At 43.6% G+C, this 26,520-nt stretch overlaps 2 protein-coding genes across 7 annotated transcripts in view; one reads left to right on the top strand and one right to left on the bottom strand.

Annotated features, from left to right (window-relative positions):
• Positions 1–26,520, bottom strand: part of pusl1 (pseudouridine synthase like 1) — a 262,904-nt gene that overhangs the window by 114,210 nt on the left and 122,174 nt on the right. The gene's annotated exons all lie outside the window — the stretch shown is intronic.
• ints11 (integrator complex subunit 11) overlaps positions 1–26,520 on the top strand; it is a 39,006-nt gene that overhangs the window by 5,780 nt on the left and 6,706 nt on the right. For all 6 annotated transcript variants that reach the window (XM_078238900.1, XM_078238896.1, XM_078238902.1 and 3 more), the window contains exons 4-16: positions 1,057–1,130; positions 2,386–2,614; positions 3,284–3,382; positions 8,854–8,888; positions 10,963–11,101; positions 13,663–13,727; positions 15,756–15,945; positions 18,845–18,928; positions 19,035–19,124; positions 20,706–20,868; positions 24,137–24,244; positions 26,215–26,276; positions 26,373–26,515. In XM_078238900.1, coding sequence (XP_078095026.1) covers positions 1,057–1,130; positions 2,386–2,614; positions 3,284–3,382; positions 8,854–8,888; positions 10,963–11,101; positions 13,663–13,727; positions 15,756–15,945; positions 18,845–18,928; positions 19,035–19,124; positions 20,706–20,868; positions 24,137–24,244; positions 26,215–26,276; positions 26,373–26,515 — 1,481 coding nt within the window. The remainder of the gene's footprint in view (positions 1–1,056; positions 1,131–2,385; positions 2,615–3,283; positions 3,383–8,853; positions 8,889–10,962; positions 11,102–13,662; positions 13,728–15,755; positions 15,946–18,844; positions 18,929–19,034; positions 19,125–20,705; positions 20,869–24,136; positions 24,245–26,214; positions 26,277–26,372; positions 26,516–26,520) is intronic.

Below are 26,520 nucleotides of genomic sequence, written 5' to 3'. Positions count from 1 at the left end.
CCTTTGACCCTGTAATCCACATTTAAATTAGTCCTACCAAAATGAATCACTTCATATTTATCAGGGTTAAACTCCATTTGCCATTTTCAGCCCAGCTTTGCATCCTATCTATGTCTCTTTGCAGCCTACAACAGCCCTCTACCTCATCCACTACTCCACCAATCTTGGTGTCATCAGCAAATTTACTGATCCACCCTTCAGCCCCCTCCTCTAAGTCATTAATAAAAATCACAAAGAGCAGAGGACCAAGCACTGATCCCTGTGGCACTCCGCTAGCAACCTGCCTCCAGTCCGAAAATTTTCCATCCACCACCACCCTCTGTCTTCGATCAGACAGCCAGTTACCTATCCAATCTGCCAACTTTCCCTCTATCCCACACCTCCTCACTTTCATCATAAGCCGACCATGGGGGACCTTATCAAACGCCTTACTAAAATCCATGTATATGACATCAACTGCCCTACCTTCATCAACACACTTAGTTACCTCCTCAAAAAATTCTATCAAATTTGTGAGGCACGACTTGCCCTTCACGAATCCGTGCTGACTATCCCAGATTAATCCGCATCTTTCTAAATGGTCGTAAATCCCATCCCTAAGGACCTTTTCCATCAATTTACCAACCACCGAAGTAAGACTAACCGGTCTATAATTACCAGGGTCATTTCTATTCCCTTTCTTAAACAGAGGAACAACATTCGCCACTCTCCAGTCCTCTGGCACCATCCCCGTGGACAGTGAGGACCCAAAGATCAAAGCCATCATAAGATTGTTGGAATATAGTATGCTTTTCTTCAACACACGAAGGTCCCATTGCACCTTTTAACAGGATCTTGGATAAACCTTTGAAGCAGTGGGGAGAGACTAGGGCAATAACATCAGTTAAAGTGGCAGCACAGATCTGATGGGCCAAATGGCCTCCTTTCTGGCTGTACGTTGCCAATTTTTCTCCAGTTGCTGCAGCAGCACTAAACTGGGAGTTGAGCCAGAACGTCCCTGGTCTCTGTAGCACTGTCCAGTAGTTTGTGATTGATTGCTTCTTATTGTTGTTCCAGCGACGCTTTCCCGATTTCTCCTACATAACTCAGAATGGAAGGCTGACAGAATTTCTGGATTGTGTCATCATCAGGTAAATATTACTCTCTCACCATTGGAGCAGAGCTGCACTGATATAGAGGAGACCTTGCTTTTGGCTGTGGTGTTTGCTTTGAATTTGATTCGCTGCTGGAGCTGCTGAGTGTTTCCAGCATTCTCTGCTTTTATTTCAGATTTCCAGCTTCTGCAGTATTTTGCTATCACAAACAATGATTTTAGTCCCAAAAGATTTAACATTGGTTTTGCTATTATTTTGAAAATGTAAGGATTATTTTAGTGTACTGTGATGGATTTTCTTCAGTTCCATTCAGAATCTGCTTTCTTCTTATGGCCTGTAAACACCCTCCAATCAGAGTATATAGAATGAAGGGGCGGCACGGTGGCACAGTGGTTAGCACTGCTGCTTCACAGCTCCAAGGACCTGGGTTCGATTCCCGGCTTGGGTCGCTGTCTGTGTGGAGTTTGCACATTCTCCTCATGACTGCGTGGATTTCCTCCGGGTGCTCCGGTTTCCTCCCACAGTCCAAAGATGTGCGGATTAGGTTGATTGGCCATGCTAAAATTGCCCCTTAGTGTCTTGAGATGGCTAGGTTAGAGGGATTAGCGGGTAAATATGTAGGGATATGGGGGTAGGGCCTGGGTGGGATTGTGGTCGGTGCAGACTCGATGGGCCGAATGGCCTCTTTCTACACTGTAGGGTTTCTATGATTCTATGAATGAAGAGACTGATTTGATTGGATTTGATTTATTATTCTTACATGTATTAGTATAAGTGAAAAGCATTGTTTCTTGCACGCTATACAGACAAAGTTCATAGAGAAGGAAAGGAGAGAGTGCAGAATGTAGTGTTACAGTCATAGCTCGGGTGTAGAGAAAGGTCAACTTAATGCGAGGTAGGTCCATTCAAAAGTCTGATGGCAGCAGGGAAGAAGCTGTTCTTGAGTCGGTCGGTACGTGACCTCAGACTTTTGTATCTTTTTCCTGACAGAAGAAGGTGGAAGAGAGAATGTCCGGGGTGGGTGGTGTCCTTAATTATGCTGGCTGCTTTTCCGAGGTAGCGGGAAGTGTAGACAGAGTCAATGGATGGGAGGCTGGTTTGTGTGATGGACTGGACTTCATAATGAATCCAAAAGGGATTCTTCAGCAATGTAGGCGATGGGTCAGCTGTTAACATCCTAGTCTTGACGTCTCAAAATCAGGCATTTTACTCAGTTAACCTAGGTTTTCCAACATGTTTGAAAACCTGCCCTTGTTGTCGTATTGAACAATATAATCTTTATTCTTCTCAGCCATTTCCACTTGGATCACTGTGGTGCCCTTCCTTATATGAGTGAGATGATTGGTTACGATGGCCCTATATACATGACCCATCCTACAAAAGCCATTTGCCCAATCCTTCTCGAAGATTATCGAAAGATTACAGTTGATAAGAAAGGAGAGACAAACTTCTTTACTTCTCAGATGATCAAAGACTGCATGAAGAAAGTTGTAGCTGTTCATTTGCATCAAACTGTGCAGGTAATCAATGTGTTGGTTACAGTCCTTTGTTTAATAAGTTCAAGATATTAACTTGCACTAGAAGAGTGAGTGGCACACTGGTTGGCACTGCTGACGCGCAGTGCAAGAGACCCGGGTTCAATTCCAGCCTTGGGTGACTTTGCAGAGTTTGCACGTTCTCCCCGTGTCTGCGTGGGTTTCCTCCGGGTGCTCCGGTTTTCTCCCACAATCCAAAGACGTGCAGGTTAGGTGGATTGGTCATGCTAAATTGTCCCTTAGTGTCCCAAGAGTGTAAGGTTAGATGGATTAGCCTTGGGAAATGTGTGGAGTTACAGGGATAGGAAGGGCTTGGGTAAGATACTCTATCAGAGAGTTGGTGCAAACTCGAAGGGCCAAATGGCCTCTCCTGCACTGTAGGGATTCTATGAGAAGAACAGATACGCAGGATACATAGATAACACACCAATCTTTAAATCCACGCTACTCATAGCATAGATAGGACTTTTGTTTTAATGTTATTGAAAATGAATGGATTTTCTACCCTGCTGCCCCTTGATGCCAATACAGACTGATTTCCTGACCATCCATCTATACTGCCTGCCACCATACACAGCTGTCATGCTGCAAACGGGGTTACGAGAATTGTCTGAATTAGAAAATACTGATTTGTATTTTGGAATGACCTTCTAGGTTGACGATGAACTCGAAATTAAAGCATATTACGCTGGACATGTGCTGGGTGCAGCCATGGTTCAAATCCGAGTGGGATCCGAATCAGTGGTGTACACCGTGAGTATGAACGAACCTCGGGCATGCTGCCATTTATTACTACAAGGTTGTAAGGCCAAACAATTGCTTCAGGACTAATTATTCTGATTGATGTGTTATGGGCTATGCCATCATGGACATGAATGATCACAGAGGCACTACAAAGCTTTGCGTTGCATTGAACTATCTGTATAATCCAAGGTGAGAGTCATAGTGACAGATACACGGAGGGAGAAGACTACATTGATGTACAATCTCTAAATCAATGCCCTGAGTGAAGGAGCCGAGTATATGATAGCTAAATTTGCTGATGACACAAAGATAAATGGGAAAGTAAAGGGATGTAGATAGGTTAGGTGAATGGGCAAAAAGTTGGCAGAAGGAGAATCGTGTGGGAAAATGTGATTTTGTCCAATAGAAAAGCAGAATATTGTTTGAATAGAGAATGATTACAGAATCTATGGTACAGAAGGATCTGGGTGCCCTACTACATGAATCAAAGTGTAAGCAAGCAGGTACACCGAGTGATTAGAAAGGCAAATGGAATATAGGCAAGGGGAATCGAGCATAAAAGTAATGAAGTGTTGCTACAGCTGTACAGGGCCTTCGTTAGACTACATCTGGAGTACTGTGTACAGTTTTGATCTCCTTATTTTAAGAAAGGATATAATTGTATTAGAAGGAGTGAAGGGGTTGTCTTATGAAGAAAGATTGAACAGGTTGGACCGATACACATTGGGGCTTTGGAAGAATGAGAGGTGAACATGTAACATCTTGAGGGGACTTGACAGGGTGGATGCTGAGAGGATCATAGAAATCATAGAAACCCTACAGTGCAGAAACAGGCCATTCAGCCCACCAAGTCTGCACCGACCACAATCCCACCCAGGCCCTACCCCCATATCCCTACACATTTACCCGCTAATCTACACATCTCAGGGCACTAAGGGGCAATTTTAGCATGGCCAATCAACCTAACCCGCACATCTTTGGACTGTGGGAGGAAACCGGAGCACCCGGAGGAAACCCACGCAGACACGAGGAGAATGTGCAAACTCCACACAGACAGCGACCCAAGCCGGGAATTGAACCTAGGTCCCTGGAGCTGTAAAGCAGCAGTGCTAACCACTGTGCTACCGTGCCGCCATGTTTCCCCTTGTAGGGACCGTCTAGAATTCAGGGACACAGTTTAAAAATTAAGGATCTCCTGTTTAAGTCTGAGATGTGGAGAATTTTTTTTCCCCGGATCATTTGTGGAATAATCTTCCTCAAAGACCAGTGGAGGTTGGGTAATTGAATATATTCAGGGCTGGGTTAGAGTTTTGATTAACAAGCAAGTCAAGGGCTATGGGAACAGGAAAGTGGAGTTGAGGCCACAGTTAGATCAGCCATAATCTTATTGAATGGCGAGGGGTCTTAATTCTATTGTTGTTATTCTTATTCTGTGATATGCAACATGTTGATCCCACATATGCTACTTTTGTCCTGTTAATTTTCATTTACTTTCACCTCTTCTGAAGCTGCTGATGTTGGACTATGGTTCTAGGAGTGATAGTAGTCTGCAGTATTGTTCATGTGCAAACTTAACTGAGCACACTGGAAAATGACTGAATCTTGCAGGAGTGCATCACAACCAAGTCCAATCGTACCCTCACCCATTTATATTAAGAGTCACTAGATAGAAATTTGAGATGGAACTTAGGCTGGATATTCCTGTCTGCTTTTTCTTTCATGGATTCATGGAATTTGAGCACTGCTGGCTAGGCCAGCATTTGTTGCTATTTCCGAATTACCCTTGAGAAGGTGATGGTGAGCTGCCTTCTTGAACCTGTGCAGTCCATGTGGTGTAGGTGCACCCATGGTGCTGTTCGGGTGGGAGTTTCAAGTCTTTGACCAGCAACATGAGCCAGCATCAGTGAAGGTGCAGTGATAACGTCCCAGATCAGGATGGTGTGTGAATTGGAGGAGTGCTTATAGATGATGGTGTTCCCATGTATAAGAGCATAAGAACTAGGAGTAGGCCATCTGGCCCCTCGAGCCTACTCCGTCATTCAATAAGATCATGGCTGATCTTTTTGTGGACTCAACTCCACTTACCCGCCCGCTCACTATAACCCTTAATTCCTTTACTGTTCAAAAATTTATCTATCCTTGCCTTAAAAACATTTAATGAGGTAGCCTCAGCTGCTTCACTGAACAGGGAATTCCACAGATTCACAACCCTTTGTGTGAAGAAGTTCCTCCTCAACTCAGTCCGAAATCTGCTTCCCCTTATTTTGATGCCATGCCCCGTAGTTCTAGTTTCACCCGCCAGTGGAAACAACTTCCCTGTTTCTATCTTATCTATTCCCTTCATAATCTTATATGTTTCTAGTATAACAGTAATGAAGTGTTGCTACAGCTGGAGAAGGGCCTTCATTAGACTATGTCTGGAGTAGAAATAGAAACATAGAAAAACTACAGCACAACACAGGCCCTTCAGCCCACAAAGTTGTGCCGAACATGTCCCTACCTTAGCAATTACTAGGCTTACCTATAACCCTCTATAGTGTATACTGTACTGTGTACAGTTTTGATCTCCTTATTTTAAGAAAGGATATAATTGTATTAGAAGGAGTGAAGGGGTTGTCTTATGAAGAAAGATTGATCAGGTTGGACCGATACACATTGGGGCTTTGGAAGAATGAGAGGTGAACATGTAACATCTTGAGGGGACTTGACAGGGTGGATGCTGAGAGGATGTTTCCCCTTGTAGGGAGCGTCTAGAATTCGGGGACACAGTTTAAAAATTAAGGATCTCCTGTTTTAAGTCTGAGATGTGGAGAATTTTTTTCTCTGGATCATGTGTGGAATAATCTTCCTCAAAGACCAGTGGAGGTTGGGTAATTGATTATATTCAGGGCTGGGTTAGAGTTTTGATTAACGAGCAAGTCAAGGGCTATGGGAACAGGAAAATGGAGTTGAGGCCACAGTTAGATCAGTCATAATCTTATTGAATGGCGAGGGGTCTTAATTCTATTGTTGTTGTTCTTATTCTGTGATATACAACATGCTGATCCCACATATGCTACTTTTGTCCTGTTAATTTTCATTTACTTTCATCTCTCCTGAAGCTGCTGATTTTGGACTATGGTTCTAGTAGTGATAGTAGTCTGCAGTATTGTTCATGTGCAAACTTAACTGAGCACACTGGAAAACGAATGAATCTTGGGGGAGCGCATCACAGCCAAGTCCAATCGTACCCTCACCCATTTACATTAAGAGTCACTAGATAGAAATTTGAGATGGAACTTAGGCTGGATATTCCTGTCTGCTTTTTCTTTCATTGATTCATGGAATTTGAGCACTGCTGGCTAGGCCAGCATTTGTTGCTATTTCTGAATTACCCTTGAGAAGGTGATGGTGAGCTGCTGCCTTGAACCTGTGCAGTCCATGTGGTGTAGGTGCACCCATGGTGCTGTTTAGGTGGGAGTTTCAGGACTTTGACCAGCAACATGAGCCAGCATCAGTGAAGGTGCAGTGATAACGTCCCAGATCAGGATGGTGTGTGAATTGGAGGAGTGCTTATAGATGATGGTGTTCCCATGTATAAGAGCATAAGAACTAGGAGTAGGCCATCTGGCCCCTCGAGCCTGCTCCGCCATTCAATAAGATCATGGCTGATCTTTTTGTGGACTCAGCTCCACTCACTATAACCCTTAATTCCTTTATTGTTCAAAAATGTATCTATCCTTGCCTTAAAAACATTTAATGAGGTAGCCTCAGCTGCTTCACTGAACAGGGAATTCCACAGATTCACAACCCTTTGTGTGAAGAAGTTCCTCCTCAACTCAGTCCTAAATCTGCTTCCCCTTATTTTGAGGCTATGCCCCCTAGTTCTAGTTTCACCCACCAGTGGAAACAACTTCCCTGTTTCTATCTTATCTATTCCCTTCATGATCTTATATGTTTCTATAAGATCTCCCCTCATTCTTCTGAATTCCAATGAGTATAGCCCCAGTCTACTCGGTCTCTTCTCATAAGCCAACTCTCTCAACCCCTGAATCAACCTAGTGAATCTCCTCTGCACCCCCTCCAGTGCCAGTGCATCTGCTGCCCTTGTTCTTCTAGGTTGTAGAAGTTTAAGAGTTTTGAAGGTACTATTGAAGGAGGCTTGGGGCAGCACAGTGGTTAGCACTGCTGCCTCACAGCGCCAGGGATCTGTATTCAATTCCCGGCTTGGGTCACTGTCTGTGTGGAGTCTGCACATTCTCTCCGTGTCTGCTTGGGTTTCCTCCGGTGCTCTGGTTTCCTTCCACCACCCAAAAGGTGGTTAGGTGCATTGGCCATGCTAAATTCTCCCTCCTTGTACCCGAACAGGGGCTGGAGTGTGGTGACTAGGGGATTTTCACAGTAACTTCATTGCAGTGTGAATGTAAGCCTACTTGTAACTAATAAATAAACTTTAATTTTAACTTGACAAACTGCTGCAATACATCCTGTTGATGGGACACACTGTTGCTCTAGTATGTATTTCAATGGCGGAGTGAGTGACTGTTTAAGGTGGCGGATGAGGCTCCAGTCAAGCAGGCTGCTTTGTCCTGCATGATGTCAAGTGTCTTCAGTGTTGTTGGACCTGCACTCATCCAGGCAAGTGGAGAGTATTCTATCACACTCCTGACTTGTGCCTTCTAGATGGTGGTGTCTTATCCAGAAAGCCAGCTGGTGAAGGGTAGTTCTGGAGCCAATCTTTACTCAGTTTTATGTTAATTTACAGAGTGAACCATTACAAGTATACACCTCCTAACTCAACCACACTACAGTTTGTATAAGTGTCTCTTGAACTCCAGTTAATGCTTATGAACAGCATGCAGTTAATCGCCATTAATACATAATTAACAGGCGGAAAGGCTTTGAGGAATCAGGAGGGTGAGTTACTCACCACAGAATTTCCAGCCTTTGACCTGTTCTTGTAGTTACGGTTCTTGCAGAGCTGGCTCAGTTGCATTCCTGGTCAAGGGTAAACCACAGGAGGTTGATGATGGAGGAATTCAACAAATTGTAATTCCTTTAAATGCCCAGGAGAGGTGGTTGGATTCTAACTTGTTGTGATTCGTTCTTCCTTGGCATTTGTGTGGCGCAAACGTTAACTTGCCTCTTATTCAAGACTGAATGTCGTCCAGGTTTTTGCTGCATACCTACACGGACTGTTTTAGTGTCTGAAGAGTTATGAGTGAAACTGAAGACAGTGCAATAATCAGCAAACATCCCTGCTTGTGACCTTGTGAGGAAGGTGATGGATGAAGCAGCTGAAGTCTAGCTCAGGAGGTGCTGAGATCATTTATCATGACGTACTGAGAGCAGTCTGAAAGCACTGGATCTTCAATTTATTTAAATTGGAGAGGATGCTGAGATAGACCTCATCAACAAAGTATTCGTATCTACTTGAGTTTCCTTTATAAAATTGGCTTATCTCTCTCTGATTGTATTTATTTTGGTTTAAATATTTACAGGGTGATTACAACATGACACCAGATCGACATCTAGGGTGAGTTTCTGCATTGTGTCTTCTTCTTCATGTGCTTCTAAACATATTTGCTTTTATTACAATTTGCTGGTGAATTGGTCAGAATGTTACAATATTGCGACTTCTCCTGGCCACTGAGTAATTGAAATAACATTGGGCTACAAACCTGCTATACTTCTTTAAGGTGGCATTGTGGCACAGTGGTTAGCACTGCTGCCTCACAGCATCAGGGACCCGGGTTCGATTCCTGGCTTGGGTCACTGTCTGTGCGGAGTTTGCATGTTCTCCCCGTGTCTGCGTGGGTTTTCTCTGGGTGCTCCGGTTTCCTCCCACAGTCCGAAAAACATGTTGGTTAAGTGCATTGGCCATGCTAAATTCTCCCTCGGTGTACCCGAATAGGCGCCGGAGTGTGACGACTAGGGGATTTTCACAGTAACTCCATTGCAGTGTTAATGTAAGCCTACTGTGACTAATAAATAAACTTTAGGCTCCTGAATTTAGCTTTACCCGGCCTCTGCCCTCTGATTTCCCACTGTGCCCACCATGTCATACAGGTGGGTCTGCTTTCTTTACGAGAGGGTCGGATTCCCACGTCTGCCATTTTCCACACGGCTTGCTGAGTGTCGGAAGTGTTTGTCACAGAATCAAATCCTCCAACTGTGGCACTTGTTAAAAATTCCCCAAACTGTGACCTGCGCTGGATGTAATCTGGATATTTGGGTGGATGTATAGGACAACCGACTAGCATTTAAAAGTTTGATTGCATTTTTTTTAAGCATGCTGTCCCTCATGGATGTAAATGATGGTTTGATTAATTCAAACATTGTCATTCTTCAAGTATAAGTATTAAAGAATGAAAATGCTCAGGTAGTTCAGGACTTTATTTAAGCCCTGCTTACACTGATTTCTAAATATTCACGGTGGGATTTACTCTGTGTGCTGATGAATTTCACAGAAAATTTCCGTACACATACCAGAGCACCTCATTGGTGTAAATTTTGACATAGACCTCCAGTCATGCCATCAAAGAAATTCCAGGCCAGTGTTTACCATTCAGCATACTTTTTATTTTATTGCAAATATTTATGATGCAACCTGTATTACCACAGGCATCCACAAAGTGTCTCGCTAGCACTTCTACATTAATTCAAATTAAGTCCAACCATGCTCCCCCCCCACATGAAGGACAAACCAGATCCAAGCTGACAAGACTTTGCGTCCCATCTTGGGCTCGATCAAACAAGATCAAAGCTGACAGGATGAGACGTTGCACCCTCTCCTGGGCTCGACCTAACACTCCATCTTAGCCAAATGACCAACTTGGCTTTTAAAAATTATGTCCGGTGCGATTCTCTGAGACCATTCGACCCTTTGAACCTGCTCCACTATTCAATAAGATCGTGGCTGACCATTTTTGTGTTTTTGAGTTTCGCATTTCCATCTACCCCTGATTACCCTTAATTCTTATTAGGCAAGGGTATTAATCTACCTCCACCTTAAAAAGATTCAGTGACCCGGCCTCCACCACCTCTGAGGCAGAGTTCCGAAGTCGCACAATCCTGAGAGAAAAGAATTCTCCCCATCTTAGTCCTATAAGGGCAACCCCTAATTTTAAATGAATTAATTGAATAATTAAAACTTTGCATATAATTCCCAAGGCTTCATTATCTTGTCGCTATTTAGAAAATATCTTAATGTTACTGGACTCCTGTTACAAGTACAGTACAACACGTCGTATTCAATAAAATTAAAATAATTCTTTACGGGGCTTGTATGCAAACAGAAACTTCAGTAACAAATTAAATAACTTCTTGAAAGAAAGGGATCTTAAAATACATGGGCAGTGAGTGGGAAGGTGGGATTGCATAGCTGCGGAGAAAGATTGAGGGAATGGGACTAAGTGAATAGCTCTTACAAAGTAGACAGCACAGGTACAGTGGGCCAAATGGCCTCCTGTGCTTTAAAATTCTGTGATAGAAAAACACCAGTCCAGAGTTGATGCACTGAACAGCCTGTGACAGTAACATTCAATGGCCCTACGTTTTGAAGGATTAAAGCAATTTGTCAGACCCTGACCTGCCTTTCCCTGTTCCAGAGCTGCTTGGATTGACAAGTGTCGTCCTAATTTATTTATCTCGGAATCAACGTACGCGACCACAATCCGAGACTCAAAGCGTTGCCGCGAACGAGACTTTCTGAAGAAAGTGCATGATGCGATAGAAAAGGGTGGAAAGGTATGACATAAATATTATACTCAGAAAAGTAGATGTGTTTCCTGCCTACTCCACACGCGTTTCTGTCAACGTTATAGTTGACATTCATGTAAGCTCTGCTAATGGCTCATTTGATTAAGGCTGATCTGAACCTTATTGTAGTCTCCAGACTCGGTGCCTGGTCTGTATTGAATTAGCTGATCATAGTCTTAATGTTGTACCTGCCCTCTGTGCCCTGCATCAAGTGGCCCCCAGGTGGAGCAGTGTGCCAATATTGGATCAGTGCTCAGCAGTCTGATAGCCTGCAGACACTGCTATCACATGGGGTCTTAATTACAAGAGGGCAGCCATATCCATGCACCTAGATTTGATGTCAGGACAAACTAAATGCAAGGAAAGAAAATAATAAAAAGGTTCAAAGTCGAGCATATATTAGTTGATCTCCCACGGATTTGCACAGAGGTAATCAAAACTTAGTGTAATCGTCTGACGAAGCAGGGTGGCACGGTGGCACAGTGGTTAGCACTGCTGTCTCACAGCGCCAGGGACCCGGGTTCAATTCCGGCCTCAGTGTGCGTGTTAACTGTGAGTATAAAGTGTGTGTGTTAACTGTGGGTATACAGTGCATGTGTTAACTGTGAGTGTACAATGCGTGTGTTAACTGGGAGTATATAGTGTGTGTGCTAACTGGGAGTATACACTGTCTGTGTGGAGTCTGCACATTCTCCCCGTGTCTGCGTGGGTTTCCTCCGGGTGCTCCGGTTTCCTCCCACAGTCTAAAGATGTGTGCGGGTTGGGTTGATTGGCCATGCTAGATTGATCCTTAGTGTCAGGGGGATTGGTAGGGTGACTATGTGGAGTCACCCTACGGGAATAGGGCCTGGGTGGGATTGTGGTCGGTGAAGACTCGATGGGCCGAATGGCCTCCTTCTGCACTGTTGGGATTCTATGATTCTAAGGGTGTTTGGACCAGGGTGTGCAATTTTGGTTACTTCCCCATTTTAAAATTATACATTCTGTCCTGGTTTTTGTATATACAGCTATGAGAACTGGCCATGTCCACATTCACTCAAGCTTGTCATGTGGTGAATGTAGCCTCCTTTACTGATGCTTCAATTTCCATTAGAAATGTGGCTTTTTAGTTGATAGGAAATGTGAGCAATGTAAAGTTTTTAACGTGTTACTAGTAGTTCTCTTCCGGCTTTGTAGTCTGGGCTTGAAATTCAAAACGGGTTAAACAGAGGAGTGAGTATCAGGGAACAATTGGAGCAAGGCAAGAGGGAGAGAGCAGGGCAGAAAGATAGAGCATGGAGCCACAGTAGAGGTAGAAATGGTTGTAATCAACGTTCCCATTGGGATTTGGGGGTCGCTGGTGTTAGGCCAACCTCCAATGAACACCCACTGACTGATTTCTCCCCCTCCCCCAGATGAATGGTATTTTTCTAAATTTATGATTCCTTGTGGTATTCGCTTTATTTTCTCTCCTCCTGCTACACACACTGGCACCTGCTGTGTGGGGTCGAGATACAGATCAGCCATGACCTAATCGAATGGTGGAGTAGGCATGAGGGGCTGAATGGTCTCTTCCTTGTTTCTGTGCTCCACAAATACCAGACAGCGTTCAGTACCCTAATCAATGTTCGAATCTCGGCATCAGGTAACGGGCTGTTGCACGGAGCAGCAACCTCACATCCTAGCCTCAGCCTGAACATCCCGACACATTCACACAGCCATTTCCTGCAGGAGCCAGCAACTCCAGACTCTCCATCCCCACCTCTCAAACATGCCACTCCCACCCACCCCCACCGCACCCCCCCCCCCCCCCCCCCCCCCCCCACAACCACACACACAGACACACACATACACAAACCGCCCACCTAAGATTTCTGAGACTAACAGGTTGACTGCGACCAGCTACCTCTCAGCACAGACTAGCAAGCAAAACTGAGGTCCAACCATAGAATCCCTACAGTACAGAAGGAGGCCTTCGAGTCTGCACTGACAACAATCCCACCCAGGACCTATCCCCATAACCCCACGTATTTACCCTGCTAATCTCCTTGACACTAAGGGGCAATTTATCATGGCCAATCCACCTAACCAGCACGTTTTTGGACTGTGGGAGGAAACCGGAGCACCCGGAGGAAACCCACGCAGACACAGGGAGAACGTGCAGACTCCACACAGATAGTGACCCAAGCCGGGAACCGAACCCAGGTCCCTGGGCGCTGTGAAGCAGCAGTGCTAACCACTGTGCCACCGTGCCATCCAAATCAAAGTGGAGAATGTGGATTAAAGGGCAATTTTTTTTAGCATGGCCAATCCGCCTGACCCACATATCTTAAGATTGTGGGAGGAAATCAGAGTAACCAGAGCAAATGCACGCAGACACAGAGAGAATGTGCAAGCTCATGGTCTGAGTGACTTATTGCAACAGCATCTTTACTCACTAGACAACAAGGGGACCCAACCGAATACAACATAAATAAATGTAATTATTTTTCAAATGGTTCTTTTAGAATTTTTAACTAGATGTCGAATGTTGTGACAAATACATTTTTGACCGACCTTCATTTTAATAGGTGTTGATTCCTGTCTTTGCCCTCGGACGAGCCCAAGAGCTTTGCATCCTGCTGGAAACTTTCTGGTAAGTTTCTCGTCAGCTTTCAAAGAAATAGCATGCCTAAAAGTGACGATCATTTTCCACGAAGGCAGGAAGTCAGTGAGAGGGTCTTAGATACTGAGGATGAAAAATTCAACTGCACCTGGCTTGACTTCCCCCTTCTGTTCCCTCTCATTAGTTAAATGTGATAAGCTTTTAATTAGGGGGTAGTTAGCTCAGTCGGCTAGATAGCTATCGCAGGGATCTGAATAACACCAGCAGCGAGGTTTTGATTCCTTTTCAGGCTGAGGCAGACTGGAGACCTACCTCCTCGTCCTGTCCCTGAGAGTGGAAGGCAATGACAAGCCCCCACTGACAAAAACTACCAAGAACATGCACACGTGAATGCAAGAACAAATTCAACTTTTAACATGTTGCTTGTGTGACATTGTTCATAGCAACATGCACACCAGTGACATCCAGTGTGGGCAGCCAAGGTGGCACAGCGGTTAGCACTGCTGGCTCACAGCGCCAGGGACCCGGGTTCGATTCCTGGCTTGGGTCATTGTCTATATAGAGTTTGCACGTTCTCCCCGTGCCTGCGTGGGTTTCCTCCGGGTGCTCTGGTTTCCTCCCACAGTCTGAAAGATGTGCTGGTTAGGTGCATTGACCTGAACAGGTGCCGGAGTGTGGCGACTAGAGGAATTTCAGTTACTTCATTGTAGTGTGAATGTAAGCCTTACTTGTGACTAATAAATAAACTTTATCCAGCTCCACCTCGCCATTATTTTCTCAACACCTCCACTGCCTCTATGTTGTCAGACTGCTTTTCCAATCTGCAGTCTTGGACCAGCCCAGATTTGTTCCAGTTCAACATTGGGCATGCTTAATTTCCTGAAAATGTGAGATGAGGTAGATATAAAGCTTTAAAAGATGTTCAGCAGCAATTTGAAATATAGGAGGAAACCTCATCACACCAGACCTCTAGCTGATGAGTACCCAAGTCTTCCATGCCTCAACCTCTTGACAACATCTTCCCCCTCTGCCCCTGCCATGCACAGAAGACCCAGAAACACTGAGCACTTCAAAATCACAAACTCCAGGGCTAGAATATTACCATCCAGTCCACCATGGGAATTGGAGCAGGCGAGGGACAGACCATAGGAGGGTCTGTTGACATCAGGCAAGGTTTTACAGTTTTGAGACAAAAACATGCTCTAAAATCCCGCCCTAAGTTTCTCAATTCCCTCCCAGGTCTGTTTTTTGTTTCTACTGATACTCACAATCCAACTATGAGTTCCTCTATTGCCTGCTTCTTTTCAGTTCCTCCCAGCCCTGCACTTCTTTTTTCATTTGCATGGGTTTTTTTTGTATTTTTCTGTAGCACTGACTGCGTGGATTAGCTGTATTATGTATTAACATATTGTACATTAGATAGCATAACATTTGACTATTAAAGCAGGACGGGCCAGATTTGCTATCGAACTAATGGTGAGGATAATGTCATTCTCATCACTTGTGTGTGAGTGGTACAGCAGCTTCAGGAGTGAGGTCTATGCATGGTAAAATATGAATTTCAAACAAAATATAATCCAAGATGCATCACTTTGTGAAAACATCATCTGCCTGTCTGCCTCACCGTCAACAGCTTTGAATGCCAACAAGGTGCTGTCTCTGCGCAGTCCGATTCAGATATTTGGAGCTAGTAATTAGTAATACAAATACCCTTTTAACAATTTGATAATTGTTAATTACTGCTAGTCAACATCTCTGAGACTGAAAATTAATTCCTGCATACATGAGTCTCATTTCTTCAGGTTTTGGACTTTGTGGGGCAATTTTAAAAATGGCAGTTTTTAAAAAAGAATTTTTACTTAACTTATTTCTCTATATCTCCCTCTCTTTGTCCTGGGCTTTCTTCCCCTCTGTTTATTTCACTCTCCTAATTGATTTGACATTGGATTTCACCCATTTTAATTCACTCTCCTTCTCAGTCATTCGGCCAAATCACCCATAATAATACAGTCACTGATAAAGGCGGTTCCAGTGTTTGATTGTCACATCTTCTTTCAGGGAGAGAATGAACTTGAAGGCACCCATTTACTTCTCAACTGGACTGACAGAAAAAGCTAACCATTATTATAAATTATTCATCACGTGGACCAATCAGAAAATTCGGAAGACATTTGTGCAGCGGAACATGTTTGAGTTCAAACACATCAAGGCCTTTGATAGGACGTATGCTGACAACCCTGGACCAATGGTACCTTGCTGTCATATGTTGACTTGTTTTGATCTGTTTCAAATCATTTGGTAGTTTCTAATTCTAAAATCTTTTTTCCTTTGTTTGAGTTGATATTGTGAACATTTTTAAAATGGACTAAATTCATATTTTGAACTGCCTTTAGTCATGTGGTATGGTTGAAACCCAGAAGGTACAGAAATTGCTAGTTAGAATCATAGAATCCCTACAGGAGGTCATTCAGCCTATCGAGTCTGCACTGACTCTCCAACAGAGCATTGCGCCCAGGCCCTATCCCTGTAACCCCACATATTTATCCCGCGAATCCCCACACCTGGGACACTAAGGGGCAATTTAGCACAGCCAATCCATCTAACCTGCACATTTTTGGAGTGTGGGAGGAAACCTGGGTTCCTGGCGCTGAGAGGCAGCAGTACTAACCACTGTGTCACCGTGCCACCCACATAGTTAAGATGTTATGGGGTACAAAATTTGATTTGCATACAGAGACCAGAAAAACTGCAGCTCTTTTCACAATACAGAGAAGGTTGAGGGAGGATTTGACATAAATGTTGAAAATTCTGAGGTATTTTGATTAGATTAACTGGAAAATAGTATTAAGGCAATGGTTTTACTACTACCGGTCATTTAGTTGGGAACTGGAAAGGTTTCATTTCACATCATGAACAAAAGAATGAAGGAGATATTTGGAGAAATTCCTTTATGCAAGAAGAGGCTGACTATTCAATTGGAAACTAAGAGAGGCAGCATTCATAGCTACCGTAAAAGGGAAGTTGATAAATATTTGGAGATGGACAATTTTCAAGGGTATGGCAAGAGTAAAATGTTACTAAATTGCCAGGTCTTCCTGATGCAATGGACCAGGTAGTTTGTGTTGCAAAATTCAATGATTCCCTGCTAGGTCTGGCTAGTTTAGTCTAGTTTATTTGAAAAAATCTGAATCGACCCAGACCTTTTTATTTCTATCTCCATCCTGTTTTGAGTAAGTTGCAACAAAAGTGTACTTCTGTGGGTGCTGACAGTTTATCAGGGTAAAGACTCTCTGGGGGGGGGGGAATTTTACTGTCCATCCCGCTATGGGAATCGTATGGGTGGGGTGACGGACCAGGCAAAGGTCTGTTGACATCAGGCGGGATTTTCCAGTTTTTGGGGCAAGCACGGCCGGAAAATCCTGTCCTTTGTGTGCGAATATTATCAGATTATTCAACAGTAAAGGACATACTGTCAAACCCATCCTTGTACTCGCCCAAGAACAACGCATTGCATTCCACCAGAGCTTACTGGATAGTGTAAGAAGTCTCACAACACCAGGTTAAAGCCCAACAGGTTTATTTGGTATCACGAGCTTTCAGAGTGCTGCTCCTTCATCACTCACCTGATGAAGGAGCAGTGCTCCGAAAGCTTGTGACATCAAACAAACCTGCTGGACTTTAACCTGGTGTTGTGAGATTTCTTACTGTGCCCACCTCAGTCCAATGCCAGCATGTCCACATCATTACTGGATAGTGGTCAGGCACAGGAACACTGGTTGTGTTCTCACTGCCTGCCCTGGTGGCAATGAAGCCAACAGTAGTGACTCGGCTACCATTTTAATGAGATTAACCAACTGACTAGAGCAAAACTGAGACTTCCTGATCAATGATGGGCGGCATGGTGGCGCAGTGGTTAACATTGCTGCCTCATAGCTCCAGAGACCCAGGTTCGATTCCCGTCTTGGGTCACTATCTGTGTGGAGTTTGCACGTTCTCTCCATGTCAGTGTGGGTTTCCTCCCACAGTCCAAAGATGTGTGGGTTAGGTGCATTGGCCGTGCTAAAATTGCCCCTTAATGTCCCAGGATGCATAGGTTAGCGGGATTGGCAGGGTAAGTACGTGGGGCTACGGGGAGAGGGCCTGGGTGGGATTGTTGTTGGTGCAGACTCGATGGACCGAATGGCCTCCTTCTGCACTGTCGGGATTCTATGATTCAATGAATGTAACTGAGTAGAATACTACACTGGTCGCAGGGAACTTGGAAATTCACAGATGTAGGGTTATGCTTTTGGAAAGAAAATCAGACTCCCAAAACTCTTCTGGATATTAACATTTGTACAAAATCCCACGTGGAGCAGTGGGCAAAAGTCCCCAATCCTAAATTAGAGTCAACAAAATCTCATTCCAATTTATTTCCAACACCTTTATTGTTATTTATTCATGGGATATGGGTGTCACTGTCTGGCCTGCATTTATTGCCCAACCCTTATTGCCCTTGAACTGAGTGGCTTGCTAGGCCATTTCAGAGGGCAGTTGAGAGTCAACCACATTGCTGTGGCTCTGGAGTCACATGTAGGCCAGACCGGGTAAGGACAGCAGAATTCTTTCCCTAAAGGACATTGGTAAACCAGATGGCTTTTTTCGACAGTGGTTTCATGGTCATCAGTAGATTCTTAATTCCAGATATTTTTTACTGAATTCAAATTCCACCATCTGCCGTGGCGGGATTCTAACCCAAGTCCCCAGTGCATTAGCTGAATTTCTGGATTAATAGTCTAGCAATAGTACCACTAGGTCATTGCCTCTTCTATCTTGCTGTATACCCGAACAGAAATGAACCAAACGTTGGTTTCTGGAATGGTGTTTGATCACTTGCATTTATGGAGATTCTCATAATAGTTTGAATGGACTGTATTAGAAAGGTTTACCTGTCCTTAATAACGATCTGTTATACTTTAGCTGTCTTTGGCATTTTGATCTGTTCAGTCATTAGATTTAATTATCCTCACAATTGTGCTCTATTTAAGTCTGAAATTAAAATGGAAAAGATTTGTACCATAATATTTGATGAAGTCAGTCATAAAGGTTGATTTTTTTTTTTGTCCGTCCGTTTCCCCCCCACCCACCCACCCCCCCAAAAAAAACAGGTTGTCTTTGCTACACCAGGCATGCTTCACGCTGGGCAGTCCCTTCAGATTTTCAGGAAATGGGCAGGCAATGATAAAAATATGGTAAGAATGCATGTCGATTGACACCCAGTTTTCAACATTTACCTTTTTTCATCTGTAAGTTGAAAACTAATTGTCTGGGCTCTAAGGTGTTCAATTGCTCTCTTAGGTCATCATGCCAGGGTATTGCGTTCAAGGAACCGTGGGACATAAAATCCTAAGTGGCCAGCGGAAACTCGAAATGGAGGGAAGACAAACTGTAAGTGTTCCTTTGCAATGCATGAATAAATTGGGCTTTCAGCATTTTTAGGAATAAGAAAGGACCATTATGAGCCATTTGGTCAGCCTCAAAGCAAAAGACTTTTGTTTTTATTGGTACTTTATCAGATTGATTCACTTAAAATTAATTGCCTTGCATGTAAAGTGATTTGGAAACCAAATCCCATGAAATGCTCGTGAGCTGAATAACCAGTTCATCTGTCTGGCACTATTAGTTGAGGAAGCAATTTATTACCACATCTTGTGAACTCCCTGAACTTCATCCTCTGGGATCTTTAACATCCACCTGGTCTGGAAGAAGGAAGGAGCTTTGGTTTAAATTCTCATTTGCAGGATGACGGAGGCAATGGTTAATGCCTCTGCATTCTCCTCCTCATTACCTTCTTATTATTCGAATATGTAAGCCCACTGACGCTGATGACTTTTCTACTTTTAATTTAGAAGTCAAACTTTCACTAGGGTCTTTCCTAATTGTTTGTTTTTTCCTCTGGGTAACATTCCCAACTTCACTGTCTTCTTGTAGCTCAGATGTCTAATCTTCTCCGTATCCTCCCTGATACCAGGATTTGCTGATTGTAATCAATGACCAAAATTGTGTACGGTTCCCTCTAGGGGATCCACTAGGATTCCCGATGCCTCTCTGTATTGTGTGTCCTGTATTCTTCTATCATTCACCTTGCAGTTCCAGTACTACTTTCCCACCTCCCCAAGCATTGGTCCACATCTGGCAGCTGTGAGTCCGAGCTTTAATTCATCCAGATTTCCTGTAATTGGTGTGCTTAATCCCAGTTATTTGTAGCTCTTCCTTCCCCACTGCTAAATTTCATATCATTAACAAACTTAATAGCATTGTTTTTATCTCCATCCTGAATCATTTATCTACATTGCTTAAAAAAAGCCTTATTGCTAATTCCTCAAGCACCCAATAATTGCCTCCCTCTATCTTGCTGTAGTTCCATGTCTTCTATTTCCTGTGACTCAGCCCATTTCTGACTTGCTGCAGTGAGCTCCTTTGGGACTCCAGCTGTTCCACTGAATAAATGTTTGCCTGGCTTATATTTATAGAAGTCTTCCACGTAATGGTATCCTGTATTTTTGTAACTTTAATCGCATTCTCTGTTTTCTTTTGACCTGTTAAGTTATCTATTTTCATAAATCCCTCCAATCTCAATCCATCTAGATGTATATGTGAGGAAGGTTATGTTCTTAATTCTTTGTTCATCAATTAGCATTGTCATTTGGGTCTGCTTTCCATTTTAAAATTGTAAGCGTACAGTGTGGGATGTGCTGAATTCCAGCTGAGGCGGCTTTTTTCTCTCATCATTAGTCAAGATGATCTAGTCTCCTTGTGCGCTATTTTTAAATATTCTTGACTATTAGGCATTAGGAGTTACAGTATACGTCACATGGCAGACTTATGGTTCATTGTGTCTCAAAAATAACAATTTACCTTTATGGGTTTTTTTGCATTGAATCTAAATTTGGAATTGAGATTCTGAATGGAGATAATTTTGTCTCTATTTGATCTCATTACTTCTGTTGCTCACGTTATCCTCCCCAGTTGGAAGTGAAGATGCAGGTGGAATACATGTCATTCAGTGCGCATGCTGACGCCAAAGGCATCATGCAGCTTATCCGTCAAGTAGAACCACAAAACGTGCTCCTGGTCCATGGAGAGGCGAAGAAGATGGGATTCCTTAAAGAGAAAATTGAGCAGGAGTTCAGTAAGTCTCACTGAAGCCCATGTACTGTTCTATTCTCTGTAAGGCTAACGCAGACTAACCAGATCCTTAAGTCCCCAGATTTAATCATTTAACGTGAAGAAAATATAATGAATGATGTACAATAAGAATAGGACAAGATATTCAGAAAATCAACATACTGTACATAACTAACAATGAGCACTTCAACTTTTTAATCCCAATTCACTCTCCTCACACTCCTTAATGGATACTTTACCTGGAAACAGATTGATTAGTCCTCCATATGGAACCAAAGATTACCGCAGTCTCACAGCCTTTTACATGAAGAAATTGTTTCTGAATTTATGATTAATTGGCTGTGTTCAAATTTTAAGATCAAGTACTTTTCGATCCAGATTCCAATGCAAATGGACAGTGTTTTTCCCTCTGTATCCTGCTATTCCCTTCTTCGTTACAGATACTTAAATCAAATAACCACTTCCACTCTTTTTAACCCATGTTTATCCAATCTTTTGACATGGTTAAATTCCATCATCCCAAGTATCATTCAGGTACGTTATTGCTGTACTTACTCCGTGCCCAGTCTGTTCTCCTCAAGATGAGACAGCCTAAATAATACTTCTTTGCTTTTATATTCTTTATGTCTTGTGATGAAGCCCAGAGCCCTTTTACTTTATTTGATTCCGCTTGGGCCACTACATAGAAACATGTTAACTAGAAACAGGAGTAGGCCATTCAGCCCTTCGAGCCTGCTCCGCTATTCAATTTGATCATGGTTGATCATCAGATTCAATACCCTGATCCCCCTTTCCCCTCATATCCCTTGACCCCTTTAACCCCAAGAGCTATATCTAATATCTTCTTGAAATCAGACTGTTTTGGTCTCAATTACTTTCTGTGATAGTGAATTCTAGACATTCACCACCCTCTGGGTGAAGAAATTTCTCCTCCCCTTAGTTTTAAAAGGTTTACCCCTTATCCTCAAACTATGACCCCTATTTCTGGACTCCCACGTCATCAAGAATATTCTTTCTGAATCTACCCTGTCTAATCCTGTTCGAATTTTATAAGTTTCTATGCGATCCCCTCTCGCTCTCCTAAACTCCAGTGAATATAATCCTAATGGATTTAGTCTCTCCTCATATGACAGACCTGCCATCCCAGGAATCAGCCTGGTAAACCTTCGCTGTACTCCCTCTATAGCAAGGATGTCCTTCCTCAGATAAGGACACCAAAACTGCACACAATAATCCAGGTGTGGCCTCACCAATGCCCGATACAGTTGCAGTAAAACATCCCCATTCCTATACTTGAATCCTCATTTCTCTGTTGAACTACACTGCTCTGTGCTTCCTCATTTAAACTGAATTCCCATCTACCATTCTTGTGTCCAAAACCAAACTGTCCTCTTAAATTTCACTATACTTCCTAGCTTCGCATCGTTCGAAAAGTTGGAAATATTATTTACTATGTACAAATCTGGATCATTTAACATAAAGTGAACTGGCCTCCTAGTGGGAATTCTGCAGAACACCGCTTGTCATTAACTGGCAAACCCATCTGCTTTCCTTGTGCCTCCTAATCACTTTCCTATCCAAGCAACAAAGGTTAACCAGTGCTCTCTTATGCAGAGCTTTATCCAAATGTTCTCCAGCTGGGATTTGTGATATTTATTGGGCTTTGACTGACCCGGTGTAGTGATTTAGCACGTTTCTCTTTGCGTCCTTGGGATTTGGGTTTGAATCCTCCCAGGCAGCTTGGACAGAGCCCTCTGCCAGGTTTCACTATCCTGTGTAAAATTACCCTGGGTAGTGTCAACCTTGGTGTTTGTGTGTATACAAAGCCCAGAGCAGCCCATATTGTAGGGTAAATTGGCACCAACTCGGTAATTGAGAAGCCATCAAGATGGCCAGCTTGTGAAATGAAGGAAATCACACTGCTGCAGTAGGGGTGCTGATCTCAGGCAGGTTGAGTGACTTTTAAACTGCGTTTGGTCTTGATATACCGAGCTTCGGGATGTGTGATATAAAAGAAATTGTGCCCAAAGGAGAAATATTTATTGTTCTTGAATACTGATATCCCTCACCTCAATCAGCACAAAATGGACCCCAAAAAAACTCAATTTTTTGGTCGAAACCTTTTTTTCCCTGGAGTTGTAATTTTGAACCATTCTACTGCCCGCGGCAATGAAGCAGTAACCCTTTGTACCCCACAGACTTCCACTTATTGAAAACCTTTAGTTGGTGCTGCATTGTCTTTGTTCCCATTGGTAGCACACAGTTCACAAATATCATCTGATGTTGCTGTCATAGAAATCATTGAAATCATAGAAACCCTACAGTGCAGAAACAGGCCATTCGGCCCATCAAGTCTGCACCGACCACAATCCCACCCAGGCCCTACTTCCATATCCCTACACATATTACCCGCTAATCCCTCTAACCTACGCATCTCCGGACACTAAGGGGCAATTTTAGCATGGCCAATCAACCTAACCCGCACATCTTTGGACTGTGGGAGGAAACCGGAGCACCCGGAGGAAACCCACGCAGACACAAGGAGAATGTGCAAACTCCACACAGACAGTGACCCAAGCCGGGAATCGAACCCAGGACCCTGGAGCTGTGAAGCAGCAGTGCTAACCACTGTGCTACCGTGCCGCCCTAAACACGACCCTTAGATGTGCTGATTCTTCCCATCCCAGACAGGAATGTTTTATTTTATTCATTCGTGGGACATGGGCGTCGCTGGCTGGCCAGCATTTATTGCCCATCTCTAGTTGCCTGAGGGCAGTTGAGAGTCAACCACATTGCTGTGGCTCTGGAGTCCCATGTGAGCCAGACTGGGTAAGGACGGCAGATTTCCTTCCCTAAAGGACATTAGTGAACCAGATGGGTTTTTCCAACAGTTGACAATGGTTTCATGGTCATCAGTAGATTCTTAATTCCAGATATTTTTTATTGAATTCAATTTCCACCATCTGCCGTGGCGGGATTCGAACCTAGGTACCCAGAACATTAGCTGAGTTTTTGGGTTAACAGTCTAGTGATAATACCACTAGGCCATCGCCACCCACTCATTCCAATTGCAGATGAAAGCCCTCCCCAATATGGTTATTGCCTGCCTTATCGGTCCTGGCACTTTGTACTCCCATGTGCCAATCCACTGCCAAGGTGAAATTTCCCTAATTGTTTTTGTAAATTATGTTTTGTTGCTATGTAATACTAAATACATTTTTTAATTAATGCGGTGTAAATAAGACTTAATTACATGTTTTTTTTTTGTTCAGGTATTAATTGCTACATGCCAGCCAATGGAGAGACGGCTGCAATTGTCACGAATCCCAATATTCCTGTGGATATCTCTCTCGGCTTGCTCAAGGGGGATTCAACTCTTGGTAATGGATTTGGTCCTTATCTTAAGATTTAGGAAACAGCCCAGTTTGTCTTTTAAAGGCCTCAAATTCTCTTTATAAGTAAAAGTATGATGGTTCCGTTGTTTAATGCATTGCTCAGCCTGGAACTGGCCAAGACTGCCCCAAGTTTATTCACAGGTCTGTTGCTGGGGAAGGGGGCGCACAGATAACTCCAAGGGAAGAGTCATGTGAGCAGTCGGTTAATGCTCTCTGCCCCGTATTCTCAACTTGGAAGCTACAGGTGCTTGGACATTGGCCAGGGAAGAACTAGAATTCAACGTTATCGAATAACTTGCTCATGCTTATTATCTGCACTCACCTGTGAATGAGAGTGAGTGAAGTATCACAGCATAACCAGCATTTGTGGAACTATCTGCCTGCAAGATTCCTTGCTTCAGCAAAGGGGCGAAAATAACTCGACTAAAGAAGGAAGGATGTGTATTTAATCTAGCACCTTTCATAACCTCAGGGCATAGAATCCATAGAACCCCCAAAGTGCAGAAGGAGGCCATTCAGCCCATCGGGTCTGCACCGACTCTCCGAAAGAGCGCCTTATCTGGGCTTTTTGTAAAAGAGCAATGTTTAATTTGACTTGTCCTTTGAAGGCCCAAGGTCTAATTGGTAAATGACTGACTTCTCTCATTTCTTTAAAGAATGTTCAGTTGTCGACGGAGGTTGAGGGGAGACCTGATAGAAGTCGACAAGATTATGAAAGGCATGGACAGAGTGGATAGTCAGAAGCTTTTTCCCAGGGTGGAAGAGTCAATTACTAGGGGGCACAGGTTTAAGGTGCGAGGGGCAAGTTTTAAAAGAGATGTACGAGGCAGATTTTTTGCACAGAGATTGGAACTCGTTGCCGGGGGAGGTAGTGGAAGCGGGTACGGTAGTGACTTTTAAGGGGCGTCTTGACAAGTACATGAATGAGATGGGAATAGAGGGATATGGTCCCCGAAAGCGTAGGGGGTTTTAGTTAAGTCAGGCAGCATGGTCGGTGCAGGCTTGGAGGGCCGAAGGGCCTGTTCCTGTGCTGTAATTTTCAGTGTTCTGTGTAATTTGTTGGTATTCCAAGCGGACTGTGAAGGGTGCATCCTGCACAGACAATAGAAATACTGCAGATCGTCTGTGACATTGGTGGATATTGTGCAGTTTTATAACAGGGGTGATGTCAAAAGAATGTTATAGAAGGTAATTCTATAAGAACACACAAAAGGGTGATGAACAGCTAAGTGATACTTTGATGCACCATTCTTTCAAATCTGAGCTTTAGATTCCAGTGTAGACAATGGGATTAACATGTCCTCTGACATCTGGCAGCAGACCTTCGGTGCCAGGCTGGGTCAGGATTCTAGAGGAGGAGGAGGAGCATAAAGTGTAAAATAACAAGGAATGGATTCCTTCCCGGATCCTGCCTGCCCAACCCAGGTGTGATTTTACAGTGGAATGGACAGGGCTGCGGACAGGAAGTCCGCCCATGCCCCAATTCTCACCCAGCATCAATTCTCAGGCCAACGGGAGCCCAATGACTGAGAGTGGGAAACAGAAAAAGTTCTTGTCCTCGAGTTTGAGTGGGAAGGTGGGGGTTATCCATTGGAAAGCCCCTTCAGATTGGGGACGTCCTCCCCTCATGGACTGGAGACCTCCTTATACTGATCAGGGATCAAGCGCAGTAAAGTAACAAGTCAATGTTGAACTGTAATGCAGGAGGCTACCACTCTACTGCTATTCAGAGAACAGGCTGGTAGTAACTTGGACACCCAGGAGTGTGGGTGTGCAGCAGTGTATGTAAATGTAACATTACATTATTTATATTGTATCATTACAATTTCCTGCAGAGGCTTGAAACTGATTTAGTAGTAGACTTGCAAGAAAATAACACAATCATTTTTGGAGATGTGAAATATGATGCCTGTAAGCACAGTCCCTGAATTTGCTGTTCTGTTTATGACTTGTAGGTCCAGTACCTGATCCAAAGAAACCAAAGCTAATGCACGGTACACTGATTATAAAGGATAATGTGAGTAATGCGTGATTGATGTATTTGTATTGGAAATTTGGGGATTAATTGAAAGAAAAAATAAAAGTCATTCAGTCCTGTTGCTTTTACATTTAGAGCCTTCGCCTAGTTTCACCCGAGCAGGCTGTGAAAGAATTGGGCCTCAGCGAACATCACCTGCGTTACACATGCAAAGTTCAGATACAGGACCACCACTCAGAACAGGACACCTTAAACCGGATATACAACCACCTGAAAAAGTGAG

The sequence above is a fragment of the Mustelus asterias genome, chromosome 22 (genome assembly GCF_964213995.1).
Source record: "Mustelus asterias chromosome 22, sMusAst1.hap1.1, whole genome shotgun sequence".
NCBI classification, from domain to species: domain Eukaryota; kingdom Metazoa; phylum Chordata; class Chondrichthyes; order Carcharhiniformes; family Triakidae; genus Mustelus; species Mustelus asterias.
The sequence above is the reverse complement of the archived record's forward strand: the minus strand, read 5'-3'. Positions and strand labels throughout refer to the sequence as shown.